Source organism: Gopherus flavomarginatus, chromosome 3, assembly GCF_025201925.1.
Source record: "Gopherus flavomarginatus isolate rGopFla2 chromosome 3, rGopFla2.mat.asm, whole genome shotgun sequence".
Lineage (NCBI taxonomy): Eukaryota > Metazoa > Chordata > Testudines > Testudinidae > Gopherus > Gopherus flavomarginatus.
The window spans coordinates 158,953,101-158,970,632 of record NC_066619.1 but is presented as its reverse complement, the minus strand read 5'-3'; the positions used below and the strand labels follow the sequence as shown (position 1 = coordinate 158,970,632).

Sequence of the window (17,532 nt, the reverse complement as noted above, 5' to 3'; positions counted from 1 at the left end):
ATAAGCAGAGAGCACCTCATGCTGCTGGAGGTTGAGGAGAGTAGTTTTTTTGTCTACTCATAATTATTATGAATAGGTCTGGGTCAGTCAGTACAGTTAAAATAAGAGTTCCTTCCTTGAATTTTTGAAAAATAGGGGAGTTTCCTCCCTTTTGACCCCCTAACTGCTTCTGGTATTCATAGAGGTAGACGTTGTTTTAAACTGCAGCAGTTAGTTGTGCAGTCCAGAAGTCCTCTCTGTCATGGACAGGCAAGAATAGATTAATGGATTTAGTCCCTTCTGGCCTTAACTGTTATGATCTAGTCTGACCTGCCCGCATAACACAGGTCACACAACCTCACCCAATAACTTCTGCATCAAGTGCATAACTTCTGATTCAGTTACAGTATATCCTTTAGAGAGACTTCTAGTTTTCACTTAGAAGTGCACATGATGGAGAATTCACCATGTCCCTAAGAAAGTACATAGCTGCAAAATTTCAGTGGGTGGGGATTGGAGAGGAGAAGGTTAAACCAGGACCTTCCCTGGCAACTCAAGTTTGCAGCCTGAGCACAGAAAACAAACCACCAGATCTGTTTCACTTCCCCATTTTGTTCTTACTATATCATACAGAAGCTTATGGGCTGAATCTGGAGTTACTCCCATTTGATGCTCAGCTACAAATGGGGGGAGAAAAAGGTTCCAAAAGGAACATCAGCCTTGCAAAATTGTCATGAAAGATGGCTAACCTAGGCCCAAACCCTCCCCCCTTACTTACAACACTGCTGATACACTTGTTAGTTGACTAACTCTGGGTGAGTCGAATTTTGCAAGGGCGCTGCAGGGTAGAAGATAGTTATGTAAACTGCAACTGTAGGGATGTTTTGGTTGTGGGCTTCCATGGTCACAGCTGGTGTGTGTTTTGTGCAAGCCAGAATAGAAGGTCACTTGGTACTTTCTGCTTAAAAATAATAAAATAGAATGTTGTGCTGGTGGTTAGAGGCTCTTATCCATCTCAGAGTCTGAAGTATCAGTGATGACACAAACTTTAACCAGAACCACGTAGTGACAGTGCTGCTTTTACTTAACTATTTGCATTATAGTAGCACGTGCATATTTCCTACCAAATCCTGGGACCCATTGTGCTAAGCATTAAAAAATATGCCTGACCCCAATTGCTTACGGTCCAGACAGACAATGTGTGGTAAGGGAAACCAAAGCACAGAGAAGTGAAATAACCTGCCCAAGTTAACATGGCAGGGTAGTGGCAGCACTGGGAATAGAACGTAGGTCTCCCAGTCCTGGTTCAGTGCTCTTTCCACTACACTTGTTTCTCCAAAGGTGGGTTGTGGGAAGAGTCTAGGTGTGGGTCACTTCACTCCTTACCCTGCACTCTCACTTCCACCGGCCTTGGGCATCAGGCAGAGGGAGCAGTGTATCTAATACTGTAATGTTTTTATGAAGATAATACAACATCAATATTGCCATTGCACAGTTACTGGATTTAAAACGTAGAAAATAGTAGTTAAATACACACAGTACATATGTAATTGTGATCCCCATAAAAGATTAAATGCAGCTGGTAGGTCACATTAGTAAAAAGTTCGGGATCCCCTGAAGTTGATCACACTGTCCTTCTGCCTATTGATCAGACAAATAACAGTGTGAATAGTCATTCTCTGCTCTTCATTAAGGGCCCAGTCCTAGGAGGTGTTGAAGGGTCTTCAGATCTTATGTTTACATATGCCAGCCAATTATGTCATTCAAATGTATAGACCCCTAAATGCTCAAATTGTGAAGTTGAAGCACTCGTATACAATGTGTGAAGGTTATTTGGTATTGACAATCTGTGAATTAAATTAGTTAGAAGACCAATATTTTGTTGTGCACATGTTCAATACCCTGTTGATGAAGGGATGATGGCCAGCTGGCATCTGCAGAAGTGTTAAGGTAGTTTGGGGGGCTCTTTTGAAAATGCAACCTTGACCGTTTCTGGGTTTCTAATCCTTGTTTGGGGGGGAATAAATAAATCCGAGCTATAGTTCTGCAATCTGAGTTTCACCTTACCAAAGCTTTCTGTGCAGGAATACACTGCAGTACACAGTCAGCTGCTAAACTGTCAAATAGGACAGTGTGTTCTAATACAGTTCAGTGTGACTCAGTTAATACTGTGTGGGAAAGGCCACTGGAATTTCCTGACTTTTCATGGGTTGAAAATCTTTACTCTTTTAAGTTCCTTAATATACAGGCGTTTTTCTGGCTTTGCATGATACATTTTCAGCTTACAAGAAACAGAATTAGCTGTGGTCAGAATGGTCCACCTCGTTTCCCTGGATAAGTCTGCACTTCCTCTTAGCGCTATTTAATTTCCTAGAATGTTTTATCTTTACCCCACACTAGCTTTAAGAAATAGAGTTGATTGTAATGACCACACGACCAATAGCGTGAAATGCTTTGACTATGCAATACCATGATTACCCCTTCCAAGAAATGAAATACCTCTCATACAGTCATGGGTTCCTCTGGGGAAATGAGAACTGAGAATGGGACTAGGCTGAAGGCACTCGGGAGGTCTGGTTGACATGATGCCTGTAACCTTGGGCAAATCACATACTCTCTGCTGTGCTTTTTTTTTTTCCATCTAGAAAAAGGGGCTTGTGCCACCAGACCTGTCTCCCAGTTGTGAACATTAAGAAGTTTGCAAAGCAAGTTGAAAATGACAAGTACAGTAAATTGTTATAATGAGCCCTATCACTTGAGTCCGGCAGCCTTCAGCATCAAGGTTTTGTGGGTTACTAAAAGTACAATGGAGCCCAGGACTTGCATAGCCAAAGTCCACAACATTTGGATTCAGTGTGCAATGTGACAATCACTCAGCTCAGCTGGAAGGTAAATAGTGTGACTAGGTGAGGTAGGGAAATATAGAGAACGGTGCTGGCAAGAGTACAACGAATCTAAGAGTTTTGTGAGCACTTCCACAGCAAGGGAAAGGGTAGATCTGAAAACAAACACTGACAAGCCATAACTAAACTCAAATAGTAGCCTCTTCTGTACCTGTATTAATGACTTTAATTTTGTGTTTGCTGTAATAATTGTCCTGTACTCTGCTGATTCATTCATTAGGTAACCCTTACCACATTCCAATCAACTACTAGAATGTGAATTACTCTGGCAGATATTCAGAATGGGGTGTCTCACTCCTTCGCGGCGTATCCATACCAGGGAAGACAGGAGAGCCATTAAGGATCTTGTGCTGGGAGAGCACTGGATTTGACACCGGCTGTCACAACACGTGTTAGTTTGCTCTGCTGGGTCTTGCTCTGTTGCTGACTAGGAACATGCGAAGGCTTGTGCCAGCCCGAGGCCTGCCGATTTCCTGCCTTTGCTCCAAGAAGGGTTGAATTCCTGCAGTACAGGGGCAGGTGCGAACTACGACTTATTTCAAAAGGTCTTTGGTCCAAGAACTTCCTTGTGCGATGAAGGATGGGAAGAGGCCTGGCTTCCTCAGGGCAGCGCTCGGGCCATATGGGCTACGCACAATAGTACTGGTGGGCAGGGTCCGAACAGCTGTGGAGAAACACTAGCCCGGATCAATCCCGTTTGCAACGCATATGTGCAGGCGGGCCCGGGGCGCAGAGAGCGGTTTGTGCCGGCGGCCGGGCGGACTGGGCACAGCGCGGCCAGGGAGCGCCACGTGCGGGCTCCCTGCCCGGCCCTCCCCCAGCAGGGGCGCGGCTCGGCTCGGCTCGGCTCCGCCCGGCCGCTAGTGGGAGGGCTGGGGGCTGTCCAGTCCTGCGGGCGGGGAGCTGGGAGCTGCGCCGGGCGGCGGGAGCCCGGAGTCCGCGGGGCGAGGATGTTGCTCTGGCTGCTGCTGCTGGCCGGGGAGGCGGCGGCGGGGGGCTCCGCGGTGGCGGTGCTGAGCGCCGAGCTGCGCGGGCAGCCGGCGCGGGAGGTGAGCCCGGCTTTCCTCTCCCTCACCATCGATGCCAACCTGGCCGCGGACCCCAGGTTCATCCCCATCCTGGGGTAAGTGACGGGCCCGCCCTGCGCCCCCCACCCCCGGGTCACCCCGCGGCTGCCTCCCCTCCCCGTTAAAAGACGGGGCCGGGGGTGGGGCGCTGTGACCCTCCGCATTTGCAGCCGCCAGCCCGGCGAAGTCAGAGGGTAGCTAGAGTCCGTTCTCCCCCCCCCCCCCCCACCGCACCCCAGGGACCAAACAGCCTCCCAGATCCTGCCACCACCACCCCACCACATCCAGGGAGTCCCTCCCAGCCAGGTGTCCAGGGGATCCTGCCCTGCTCTCTGCGGCCAGGGACTTACAGGCTGCCCAGCTCCCTGCCTTACCCTGTGGTAGCCCCAGTCTGCCCAATGGCCAGTGCCTGTGCTGTGTTGTGCTTTCTCTCCCAGGGCTAGGAACAGCAGGGTGCCAGCAGTCACCAGCTAGCGCCCAGCTCCCTCTAAGCAAGCGCCTTTATTCCTAATGTAATAACATTCCAGAGGAAACATGTAAAAAACAACAGAGGTTCCTACCCACCTGCTAAAAGCTTAGCAGAGGTCACCTGTGGGGCCCTACTAGCCTCCAGTCTTTCCAACCCTTCCACAAGGCTTGGGGTACCCTGGGACAGAAAGGCCTGTCCATTTGCTGAATGGAAAAGAAGGACAAGGTCCTATGTCAGTTCAGGCTCCGCTCTTTATACTAAGCTCTTTATACCAAGATGCTTATGGGGTCTTCTGGACCAGGACCTCTACCCTGCAGTGTTATAGCCTCCCAGCCTGAGCCCCGTGGGCCTGAGTCAGCTGACAGGGCCAGTCATAGGTGTATTGTTGCAGTGTAGACATACCCGTTGGCAGGAACGCAGGGTGGAGGGAGTTCACAGGACAACTGCCCATGCTGTGCTTGGTTTGAGGATAAACAAGGTTCTTTGTTCTGCAGGGCTGTAACTGCAACAGCTTTCATCAGCACAAAATCCACAGGATTTTTTTAAACTGAATTAAAGAGAGCAGGAGAACTGAGTGGAGAAAAAGGTAGGGCTGAGGTGCAATGACAGGAGCACAGGTGTAATCCCAGGAGAGGAGAGCAGTACAGCTACCAAGGGTCAGATGGGGGCCAAACACCACAACACAGAGGAAGCAGAGTCTTCCAGTGATCGAGGGGCTCCTGAACTCACAGCCTTCTAGCTCCTCCACTGAGCAGGGTCATGAAGTGAGCTGATCTTCCAATCCCGGTGCAGTTTTGGACTCTCCTCCCACTTATCTCTTTTGCTTAAAGTGGAGTAAAACAAGTGGAGGAGGCTCTGTCACTGCCTGAGGCTGAATCTGCACCTGCTGGAAAATGCAGTCCTCCCTCATCCGCTGCCCTTCTAAGGAAATACACCAAAGAAACCAACCCACGTTTAATCTTCACCAGAGTTTTTCCTCTCTCCTGTTTCCTTTCTGTTTTGATTCTCCATGTCTTTCCTCCCCCCCCGCCACTTTTACTTCTCTTGTGTCCACAAATCTTTTCTTTTTTACCACCTGTTTTCTATCCCTTTTATCTCTTTCTTCATCTTTTGACTTCCTCTTTCCTGCAGCTGCTTTCATCCTGCTTGTCTTGCTTCTGTTCTCTACATCCCCTTACTCTTAGTCCCCATTCCTGTGTTTCCTTTTCTCTCCCCTCACCCTGCCTCACTCTTTTTTCTTTTCTTTTCTTTTTTCCTGGCCCTTCCGTTGCATTTTCTTTGCCAGGTCTCAGTTTTATCTTCATCTCACAGGAGTGTTGAGGATTAATGTGTTAATGTTTGACTTGTTAAACACTTTCTTCTCTCTCGGCTTGGGCCTTGCCATTTTTTGGCATCCCTCCTGTTGCTTGGCTACTGGAGATGGTCTCCCATCATGTGAGAGTCTTCCTTCTAGCTAGCCGCAAAGAAAATCTGCCCTTCTCTTCCACTGCCTGAGCTCTGGGAATAAGAGCCTGGAGCAGGAGTGGGCAAACTTTTTGGCCCAAGGGGCACATCTGGGTATGGAAATTGTATGGCGGGCTATGAATGCTCATGAAATTAGGGTGTGGGTGCAGGAAGGGGTGAGGGCTCTAGGGTGGGGCTGGAGATGAGGAGTTTGGGCATAGGAGAGTGCTCTGGGCTAGGGCTGAGGGGTTTGGAGGGTGGGAGTGGGATCAGGGCTGGGGCAGAGGTTTGGGATGTGGGAAGGGGGTGTAGACTTCAGCTGGGGGTATAGGCTCTGGGGTGGGGCTGAGGGGTTTGGGATGCCAGAGGCTTCTCTGGGTTGGAATCAAGGGGTTCAGAGGGCAGGATCAGGGCTGGAGCAGGGGGTTGGGGCATGGGGGAGGCTCAGGGGTGCAGGCTCCAGGCGGAATTTACCTCAAGCAGCTCCCGGAAGCAGCGGGCATGTCCCCACTCCAGCTCCTACACAGAGCCATGCCCAGGCAGCTCTGCACGCTGCCCCGTCTACAGGCACTGCCCCTGCAGCTCCCATTGGCTGCAGTTCCTGGCCAATGGGAGCTGTGGGGGCAGTGCTTGAGGCGGGGGCAGAGTGCAGAGCGGAGACCCCTGGATGCCCCTAAGGGCCATCCCTAGACATTGTGGTGCCCTACGTAGCCCCTCTGCGGGGGGGAGGCTGGCCCCAGGCCTCTGCAGGGGGTGGTGTCCCCAGGCCTTTGGGGGGGCCTGCCCCCCCCAGCACAAGCCAGCAGAATGTGTTGGGGCCGGGTCGCTCCACTTCCTGCCACCTAGTGAGTGCAGGGTGAGCCCAACCCCACACTCATGGGGTAGCAGGAGGTGGTGTGACCCGGCCCCAGCCCACTCTGCTCCCCTGGCTCCCAGCCTTGGGACTTGAGGAGCAGGGGGGAACCGACCCCAGCACTCACCGGTGGCATAGCTAGGAGCCAGCGGAACGGGCTGGGGCCTGGTCGCTCCGCTTCCCACTGCCCAGTGAGTGCAGGGCATGCCTGACCCCTGCTGCAGTCCCCCAGGACGTAGCTCAGGGGAAGGGGTGGAGTGAGGGTGGGGCTGGGATGGAGCAGGGGTGAGAAGAGGTGGGGCAGAGCAGGCGCGGGGGCTATGGGGAAGGGATGGAGTGGACAGGAGCGAGGCAGCTTTCCTGGCCTGCTCAGCCAGCCGGGGGATCAGGCTGACTGCTGGAGCACACAGCTGCATAGCCTGCATATGGGTAAGGACGGTCCTGCTGCCCGTACATGTAGGAGCCGGAGGGGGGACCATGCCGCTGCTTCTGGGAGTCGCATGGAGCGGCTCCTGACCCTGCTCCCCAGCTGGAGCGCTGGAGTGGGGCAAGCCCCAGACCCTGCTCCCCAGAAGGAGCTCGAGGGCTGGCTTAAAACAGTTGGCGGGTCAGATCAGGCCCATGGGCCGTAGTTTGCCCACGTCTGGCTGGGAGCCACTTGCTCATCCAGTCATCCTTTTTCTACTGAAAATGCACCCAGCAGCAAGTAGGGGTGGGGGGAAGGGGAAGTTATCTTCAACCTGCCTAGTGCACTTCTAACCTCTCTGACATTCAACAACAAAGTGCAAGTGGAATGAAAAACGTCTATCAGAGTTCATGATTCAGGCTCTGCCACAAAGAGGAAGTAATTGGCGGCTGATAATCTCCTGCACAGTTGTTCCATAACAGAGATAGCATCGGTGAAGTAGAACATTGTTGTCTCTGCCGCAAGGTCAGACTGAAGAGGAGCAGTCTTGTCCTTTCCTTTGCAGTGGCCGGGCTCACGGAGCATGTTCCCTTCACGTTACTCCAGCTGAGAACTTGGGCAATCTCTCTGTGTAGACCAGTTTAATTTAAATAGATTTTTTTAATCTAAGTTAAATTGATGCTAGCCCCTGTGTGGACTCTGTTTTTGGTTTAAGAGTCACTGGCTTCAGTGTTGCTTAGGTCAATTAGGAATCAAAATTTAAAACTAATTTTAAGTTAAACGAGTGGAACTTTCTTATGTAGGTAAGGCCCTGGTGCACTCCAAACTGCCGGTTGCAATGTTTCCTTATTTCAGAAAGAGAGACGCATGGGCACATATATTCCCCCCAGCATTCAAACATGACATTAAAGCTCTGTCATCACTTCCAATTGTTGGAATTTTTAGAGAGGGAAGGTGGGGAAAACCACAACAAAATAGAAAAAATCCTTCATTTGCAAAGGATACTCCCAGTTGTATCATTGACCATTTTCATCAGAAGTGAGGACTTTCCCTGGAGAGCGGCTGCCTGACTTACAAAATCATTGATGACTTAGTCAGAAATCTGCCAATCCTATGATCTAGTGGCAGCCCTGCTATATGATGCAGGGGATTGAAGTATGGATCTGGGAGTGCTGGAGGTAACACACTCAGCCTCTGGGTGTAATAGGAGGCAAAGAGTGACATGGTTAAGAGGAGGTATAAAGAGAGGAAAGGGAGGGGAATTCCTGCAATCCCCACACCCCCTGAGGCCACATGCTGCAAAATTTGCATCTGGATTTGAATGTTTCTGATGTTCAGACCCATCTCTACAACTAATTACAGTGTGCTTGACTGTGATGAAAATGTTTGTTCCATTTCTCAATACTCCCTTCTGCAGCTCTCCCAAACTGCGCACCTTAGCAAGAGGTTTGTCTCCAGGCTTCTTGAGATTTGGTGGCACCAGAACCGACTTCCTGATCTTTGATCCAGAGAAGGATTCAACTTTAGACGAGAGAGACTTTTGGGAACCACAGGAGAATCAAGGTAAAACAGATGGCAACATGTTAACCATGAACATGTCTTTGATTTAAATTGATTAAAATGTGCTTTAAAGTATGCTGCAGATACAGTAAATACAGGGCAAAGCATTCCACTCCATGCTTACATGTCAGTAGACTCGCCTGAGGTTGACAGGCATGTCCCATGTTCTGGAGGACTAGCTCCTAGCTGCTGGGTGAGGACAACACAGGTGTGTGGAGTCTGCCTTAGAGATACCACTAAGTGAAGCCTCCAACTTAGTGGCCGAGGGCTGTTTAGAAGATTCTTCTCTGCATGGGTCTTTAGAAGCATCTTCCCTCCTACCCCTTCCATTCTGCTCTCTCTTGTCTTACCACTGCCCCAGTACTTCACAGTCTGCTGGTCTTCCTTGCCCCATCAGCTGACTCCTTGGGTTTCTTTACATTATGAGCTCTAGCAGGGCCTGTTTGTGTGATCAGAGCCTCGTGCATTCTGACTGGTACCAGAGTACAAAAACCAACAATTGAGATGCAGCGTGGAAAACCGGTCACTTTACAGGCAGAATCCCTACCTAACAATTGGGAAATCCACCTTTCTGCTGGATTGCTGTTCTATATGATGTCATCAGAACAGCGTTCCCAGCCTCTGCTTTCACCAACAGGAGCTGGGAAATTGCAGCTACATCCTAAAAATAAAGCGCTAACTGACAAAAATAATTAGGTGGAGGAGAGGAGATTATTCCGCTTTACCTTCTTGCAGAGGATTTGCAAAAGCACTCAGTTTTGGCTTATTTCCACTCTCTTTGAGACCATGGTTTTCTTCTTTCTTAGGGCAACTTGAAAAGCAACTTTAAAGATCAGTGTCCAGGTTTGTCATCCACTCAGTCAGCTTCCAGTGACATGAAATGAACCAAGGTTGTCCCTCTGGAGAAGAATCTTAGGGGGCAATGACTCACTAGATGTTCCATGGTTTACTCCCACCAACTTTAAGGGGAGCAGAGTAAGGATAACATTGAATGCTCTAGAAAATCCCACCCTTATATTTAAATAGTGTGGATAGGGTTTTTTTTTTAAAATTCCACACTTGGCTTCTAGACAGATGGCTTGCGTATGCCAAGTTTTAGCACCTGATGAATTTCACTGAGAATTTATACCCTTCTAAAGTTGGTTTTACTGATGAAAAGCCTTGACAAAGCACTCTGTACAGTGGTACTAGTGGGTGATGTTAAATTGAAATATTTCTTGTATGTTGTCCTGCTCTCTTGCGGTGCTTATGAACATACATCCTCCTCGGTTTACTGTCCGACAGTGTTGATGTGTGGTTTATCAGTTCAGTCATTTTTTTAAAAATGTTGCCTGAAGAACAAACTTAACATTTCCAGAACTTCTGCCAAGACCTTTTTCTCACCACTCTTGTAATGAGATCAGCAGTTCTCACTGCCTCAACCAGGAAATGAGTTTTTCCTGTTTTGTGCAATGAGAGCTGCTGACCTTGCCATCTTCCTGCACTGTGGTTCTTTATTCAAATAATACGTTGTCTGTCTAGTTGCTTTGCATACAAGATCTAAAGACATTAGCATGATAACTCAGAGAACTGCCTCCAGTAATAACTAAACAATCCACCAAATTATAGCGACCCATAATCCAAACTCACCATATTCCAACACAGTCAGTCGGTCCCCACTCTAAATGTCTTAAAGAAAAGATGTGCTTTGCACATATTTAAGTGCTGTCCTGTAATGGGAATACTTGTGTTAGAACGGGCAAAAATCTTAAAACCAGTAGAAACACAGTAAGTGCCATCACTGTAAATGCTAAATATTTTTAGATGTTGAAAATACACCTGGCTTTATTTGATTTTAGAAGGTGGAATATCAACCCAATCATTCTCCTTTCTAACATTTAATGTATTGAACTCAGCAGGAGGATTCAGCCTACAGAAATGCATGAATGAGCAGCTCTGTACAAACTTCTGTGGGATACAGTCCTCCATTTATTGTAACCTAAGCACAATACTATGAAATGTTTATTGTTATGACGTGGGGTTTTTTTGGCCTACAGGTATTTGTGGAGTAAGATCTATTCCTACTGCTGTGGAGGAGCTACTGCTATCTCAATGGCCCATCCAGGAGAAGATACTCCTTACGGAACAGTACTGGAAAAAGTACAAAAACACCACCATTACAAGTAAGATGTTTGTGACAATACCTGTTAACTGGAAGGTCATTCTTGTGCTCTGACTTGCAACTAGGAGGTTGCAAACCTATTTGAGTTCACAATTTTCAAAAGCACACAAGTCCCATTTTCAAAAGAGACTTTGACTATTGGGCTCCTAAATGCCTTTGAAAGTTTAAATAGATAAGGTGGGTGAGGTAATACCTTTTATTGGAACAACTTCTGTTGGTGAGAAAGACAAAGTTTCGAGTCACACAGAGCTCTCCTTCAGGTCAGGAGTGCTACGTGAACTTGAAAATTTCTCTCTTTCACCAACAGAGGTGGTTCAGTAAAAGGTATTACCTCACTCACCTTGTCTCTCTAGTATCCAGGAACCAATGTGTCTACAACAAATTTAAAAGTTTGCCACTGACGTGTGACTGAAAATGTTACCCCTTTTCTGTTTTAATATTTGTCAGTTGCAATGGGAGTTGAGAGGATGCTCAGCATCTTACAGGATAAGGCCTTGAGATTGTAAAATCAGTGGTGCTGTACATGCTACATACATCTTCAGCACTAATAAAATGAATGATCACCACAATGAGTAGGCTGTATATTTGTTCTAAGTCAAGTGGCACTTCAGAACTTTGAAGAAAATAATTCATTTCCCCCCCGCCCCTTTCTTCTTACAGAAAGTACAGTGGACATTCTGTATAGCTTTGCGAAGTGTTCAAAGCTGGATCTGATCTTTGGCCTTAATGCCTTACTTCGAAAAGGTGGCTTGCAGTGGGATAGTTCAAATGCTCAGTTGCTCTTGGATTATTGTGCTTCCCAGCATTACAACATGTCTTGGGAACTTGGGAATGGTAAGTGCAGAGCGTGAGAGGGGTGTGTGTGTTAGTGTAATCATAGTAGGTATTATTATGCTGAGAGGTATTGGTGACTACATCGATCACAAATCTCTGAGATTTGATGTGAGCTCACCCGGCATTTAACACAAGGAAGATTTAATCAGAAGCCCCCTTCACCTGAGACACACAGAGGTTGTGAATCTGCCTGGGAGTTTGGACTGAGGCCATGTCTACACTACAAAATTAAGTCAACCTTGCTTACATTGGCATACAGTCACTGCAGTAATTACATTGCTTGTGCATGTCTCTGCTTTGCTCCCTGTGTCAGAGGTGCATATCTTCACCAGGAGTACTTGTATCGATTGTACTGTCAGTGTGGGACATTGTTCAATGACTCCTGAAAGCCAGTAACATTTGACATAAGCAATGAAGTGTCTAAACTGACACTGCATCGACCTAACTACATTGACCTTGACTGTATGCCGCTCATGGAGGTAGAGTGACATTGGCGTAGTGGGGCAGTTACGTCGGCAGGAGCAAAATTTAAGTGTAGACGCTTCCATAGTTAGGTCGATATAAGATATCTTGGGTCGACCTAACTCTGTAGTGTAGACCTGAGTGCTTTTGCTAAGTATTTGGGTAGGGGAGTGTGTTTTGAGGAAAGGGGGAATTCACAGAAACGGGGGACAGAACAGAGAGGGAGGCAGAGGCAAAAAGCAAGAAAACAAAGCTGTAGCTGGTGACACAGTGTGACCCTAGTGAAAGCTAGAGGGCTTTTGAGTCTGGGTAGAGAGTCCTGCGACTGCAAGCTAAGACACTGCTCCTTTTGTTATTGGTTTCTCCTGCATTCGGAGAAGCAGGACTTTGTATGTTCCTTGTAAATAAACAAGATTGCATCAAAGAAAATATCCCACTCACCAGTTTCTGCTCACAACTGAAACATCCCCTGAACCCTGAGTAGCTGCTTGGATCAAAAAGGGGCCACAGTATTTTGTACATTCCATGGCTGCAAAATTGCAGAAAACTCTTATTTGACAGGGTTTCTGCAGCCAATGGGAGATTTTTGTGCCTACATCTCATACTGTTTTGTGAACTGATCAATAAAGTACTTGGTCCTGCTAGTGAAGGCAGGGGACTGGACTTGATGACCTTTCAAGGTCCCTTCCAGTTCTAGGAGATAGGATATCTCCGTTATTAAAATTAACTAAAAGATGGAATTTTAATAGTTGTCAGATTGTTCCACAACTAGAGATGGGATGAATCTCAATTTTGGGATATCCAGGTAACACTTTGTGGCAGTTGAAGCCATATAGATCCATAATGGTACTGGCCACTGTTGGAGACAAGATACTGGGCTAGATAGACCATTGGTCTGACCCAGGAGGGCAGCTCTTACATTCTTATCCTGAACATGAATAACTGCAATCCATTAGGGAGCTACAGTGGGAGAATGCTCCCTGTAATTTGCTGTGCTGGGGTCAGGAAAAGCAGGGTGTCAGCGACAGTGACCAGGGGGCATTGGCTCAGTGGGAGGGGATTTCTGGTAATGCAGTAGAGGGAAAGAGCATTTGTATACCGAGTTTGGGAATGGATTGGTTAGCAGTAGGCTATACTAGGAAGAAACAGGAGAAGAGACTCTGGATTCAGGTGACAAGAGGGAGACAAGTAATGATACGCAGCAGAAGAAACCTCTAATAACAGAAGATGTGGGGAGGTTCTCTGGGGCTGAGAAGAGAAGCGTAGCGGGCCAGGAAATGCGGGAGAGAGCAAGAGAAGACTGGAAATATTTACTACCACATGGCAATGGCCATTAATTTCTCCAATGACAAATTTTCAGGAACAGCTCTTTGATAAAAATCCAAATGAGGGCGTGTTTTATGGGGGAAAGGGTGAGATCTTAATCATGACTCAGAGAAGCAGTGGAAGACCTCCCACTTGAATTGTTTTAAATCAATTCGCTGTTTGTAAAGTGCTTTGTCAGCCACAGATGAAAGGTGCTACAGAGGTGCAAAATATCATCATCGTTACTTATTCAAACTAATTTGGATAGAGGTCTGGAAAACAGACTATATGGAACAATCCTTTCCTGGGAGTGGGTGGTAGTAGTCTCTCCCGTCTCTTATTTCATAGCTTATTTACTGCCCAACTGTATAGTTAACTTTCTGTAAGTTGGTTGGTTATTACTGCTGTGCACATTTTGAATGAGTCATATGTTTGTTCTGTAACGCTACTGAGGAACAGTCTGTGTGTATATGTTTGTTTCTTTCAGAGCCAAACAGTTTCAGGAAGAAGTCTGGCATCTATATTGATGGTTCCCAACTAGGGCAAGACTTTATTCACCTGTATCACCTTTTGAGAAACTACAGCAGTTACAAGAATTCAAAACTTTATGGCCCTGATGTTGGTCAACCACGGAAAAACACTCAGAAGTTGCTGAAGAGGTAACAAAGCAGAAACCTGCCATCACAAATTTGATGAGAGAAGGCAGTACTCTGAGCATAGAATGCAGATGTGTATGGGAGACAGGACTGAGAATTTAAGGGATCTGATGATTCCATAGTTGAACCATGCCTAAGGTGTTAGGATACTGAAACATTAGATTTGATTGAGAACTAATTCTGTTTTAGTTTTATGGAAGACTAGAGCCAACAACTATCTGCCTGTCAGAGTCTGATTAAAATCATAACTGCATTGCCAGAGAGTAAGGGCTAAATCCCAGCTGGTGTAAATTGGTTCAGTTCTACTGATGTAAATGGAGCTACTCTGATTTATGGCAGAAGCTCTGGCCCTAAAGGGTGACAGAAACTCACTAACCCACATACTTTTCAGTCAGCACCAGAAAAGTGAGTCCTCACCTTTCAGCAATGATATAATAACAGATGCTGTGTCAGTCTCTTACTGCTCTATTATTTATTGTTTTTACAAACTATTTTTCAGTCCATCCAGTGTACTGTAAAATATTACCAGAAATAACTGGCATAAATTGAGTATAATACATACAACAAATTTTAAAAACTCAAGGGAAGGAGGAAGGTAGGGCATGGTATTATGAATATTTTTTAAATTTAGGTTAAGGTGTCTAAAACACATGCTGCATCAGTGAGATTGCAGCATTTGATATAATGCAAAGTTTGTGCTTTAGGTTTTTGTACATCTTCTGATACCAGTCAAAAAGCCCCAAATCCACTTCTGCTGTAATCACTAAATCCTGTTTAAATAAAAGTTTTAACTAGTGTCCTGCATGTGAGAATCTCAAAATATTGCACAAACGTTAAATTACCCTCAACAGTCCACTGGTGTAGGTAAATGCTACTAACCCCATTTTATAGATGAGGTAAACTGAGGCTCAGAAAGATTGAGTGACTTGCTCAAGATCACTCAGAGGCAGGATTAGTTTTCTGCAACTCTGTTTTGTCCTCATAGCCCCACAAAATAATGGAGGTATTTTTTGTTTGTTGACAGCTTCCTGAAATCAGGAGGGAAAGTAATTGATTCTGTTACCTGGCATCAGTAAGTATTAAGTATCTATTTGGTTGCTATAGTATTAATAGATACAGATATTTGTGAAACATTATTGATTTTAAATACCGTGATGGCAAAAGTAGAAAAACATCAGTTGAAACAGCTGTTCACACACACAACCACTTGCTGTGGAACTCTGTCCCCGTCGAGTGGTGGGTAGGCCACAGAGAGAAGTGGATGAATTTGCATACAAAGTGGGGTCTTAACTCATGCAGTAGAGCCACAAGCTCCTAGAAATAAAAGACCCAGGTTCAGTCCCCACTGCCAGTGACTCACCTGGCAGCATGATGTTACACCAACCCTGAGTTAACAATATCCTACTTTTAATAAAAAGAACAACAAAAGAAATCATTTAAGGCCCGACCTTGCAACCCAAACGAACATGGCAGGTTATCATGGTAGTAAGCAGGTTTTTCAGGATCAGACCTTAAAGACTGACTAATCTAAAGGTTCTCATATTTCATAATGATTTCGCAATACAGCGTATTGCAACAATGTTATTCTGCAAGTCTCTTGGCTTTGCGTTTGAAAAGGGAGGGTGGCACGTAGTTGGAGGTCAATTATTAGTGCTAAAATATCAGTGAAAGATTTAATTGGCAGCATTTGTAAACACAGAGTGTGACTTTTTTTCTTATTTTTTATAAGGTTTGCTTGTTTGGTGTTGATGAGGATTCTGTATGGTACCAGACTTTTGATAATTCCTGCATGGAAGTTTTGTGTCTCTTTCCAAAATGCCAGTCTATTTCTTCTCCGTCCCACCATGCTGATGTATTCCAGGACTCCTTCAATGCCATGCACGGAGTTTCCCCCATGATTTTACCTCTCTTTTCCCTGTTCTGAATAAACAGTATATATCAAGAGAAGAGATTTTAAAAATGTTAGGATTATCTAACAGGCCCCTTGGTGCTCCAGGTCATGGCTATGCAGCTTCAGTAAAGGTGGAAAGATGCAGTGGCATTCCTGAGCATTTTATAATGTAAGGATAGCCAGGAGTCTACTTCCTGTGGCTGTGTACAGGGCTCCATGTGATTACTAAGCCTATGTGAGCAATGATCACAAAGGAGAGACTTCCATCGTGTTAAGATGGAGCCAAGAAGTCCTAACAGGTACATTTTTTCAAAGCAATGCAAGGAGTTAAGCAGTTTTTCTGACCAGGAAAGTGTGTTGTTCCAACAGACAAGGTCCGGTGGGCTTTTGCATATGTAGCATTTGGACAGGCACAGCCTTTGACATATGCAGGCTGAGCAGCAGCCCAGGTTATTTCAAAACTCCACAAATGCTACAGAACTTGTAACCGAATAGACTTTCCTACTGGGAGGTGAGCGGGGCTTGGTTGGCATAAAGGAGAAGGAGAAAGTCTTAAATTGGTTACTAATTTGCACTTTCTAGCTAATAGTTCACTCTAAACAGCACAAGGATCTGTCCCAGATGAAACAGCCATGTCAGAAATGAGAGTAATGCCACAGGGTAACTAATTATGCAAATAACTTAACAATTGAGAGAGGAGTGTTAGAGATGGATGCTGTTTGTTGCAAAAACACCATTTGCAATTCAAAGAAGTTTATCTGTTGCGGGAGTGGAAGCATGATCCAGCTGCCCCTTGGCTGACACGCAGGCTTTGGCTAGTAGAGACAATAAGTCTGAAAGAGAGAGGAAGGGGGAGAGTCATATCCTTGAGGATAAGGCCCATGTCAATACTGTTGGGGCCTGTGAGTTGGAGTCCCCTGGGTGCTGAAGGATGCTCCTGTCCAGTTGTTGCTGAGGCTATGGAGAGGCTTGGGGGTTGAGTTCTCTCAGAGACTGTCCTACAGAATAGCTGGGAGGTCTGTCATCAGAGACAGTGAGACCCAGTGACCAGATCAGATTGGCCTGCCCTCCCACAAAAGGAGCACATCAGCGATTTTAAACATCCCAGTAGGTAGGAGATCTGTGCTGGAACTGAGCCATATTCTCTGTTGCACCAGTTTGCCTCATTATAGTCAGTGGCGCTGTGTGAGTGCGACTGAGAATTCAGCCCAGTCAGAGAGAAGCTAGTCTAGAGAACATTCCAGAAACCATCACCAAGAGCGCAAACTAATGCCACCAGTGTAGTGTGTAAATAGGGATGGTCCCAGGAGCCTTAGGCAACATGGATTGGTGCTTTACATTCTGCGTTTTTCTTCATTCCTTCTGCCTGTTCAAGTTTAGTGTAAACAAAACCCCTTCAGGTTAAAGACTAACTTCTTCCATTCTGAGAATTACCCATGCAATTACCATTAATACAGCTTCAGCTGCACGTTTAAATTCCCATTCACGTTTGACAATGTGCCTCTGATTGGGACCCAACCCAGTGTGTAAATCATAGAAATCA

General features: G+C 46.3%; 1 protein-coding gene across 3 annotated transcripts in view; it reads left to right on the top strand.

Moving 5' to 3' along the window:
• The first annotated feature begins 3,816 nt into the window (after window positions 1–3,816).
• The window catches only part of HPSE (heparanase), a 35,002-nt gene continuing 21,286 nt past the window's right edge, over window positions 3,817–17,532 (top strand). For all 3 annotated transcript variants that reach the window (XM_050945159.1, XM_050945160.1, XM_050945158.1), the window contains exons 1-6: window positions 3,817–4,005; window positions 8,538–8,683; window positions 10,717–10,842; window positions 11,502–11,675; window positions 13,930–14,101; window positions 15,123–15,170. In XM_050945159.1, coding sequence (XP_050801116.1) covers window positions 3,833–4,005; window positions 8,538–8,683; window positions 10,717–10,842; window positions 11,502–11,675; window positions 13,930–14,101; window positions 15,123–15,170 — 839 coding nt within the window. In that variant the 5' untranslated portion in view covers window positions 3,817–3,832. The remainder of the gene's footprint in view (window positions 4,006–8,537; window positions 8,684–10,716; window positions 10,843–11,501; window positions 11,676–13,929; window positions 14,102–15,122; window positions 15,171–17,532) is intronic.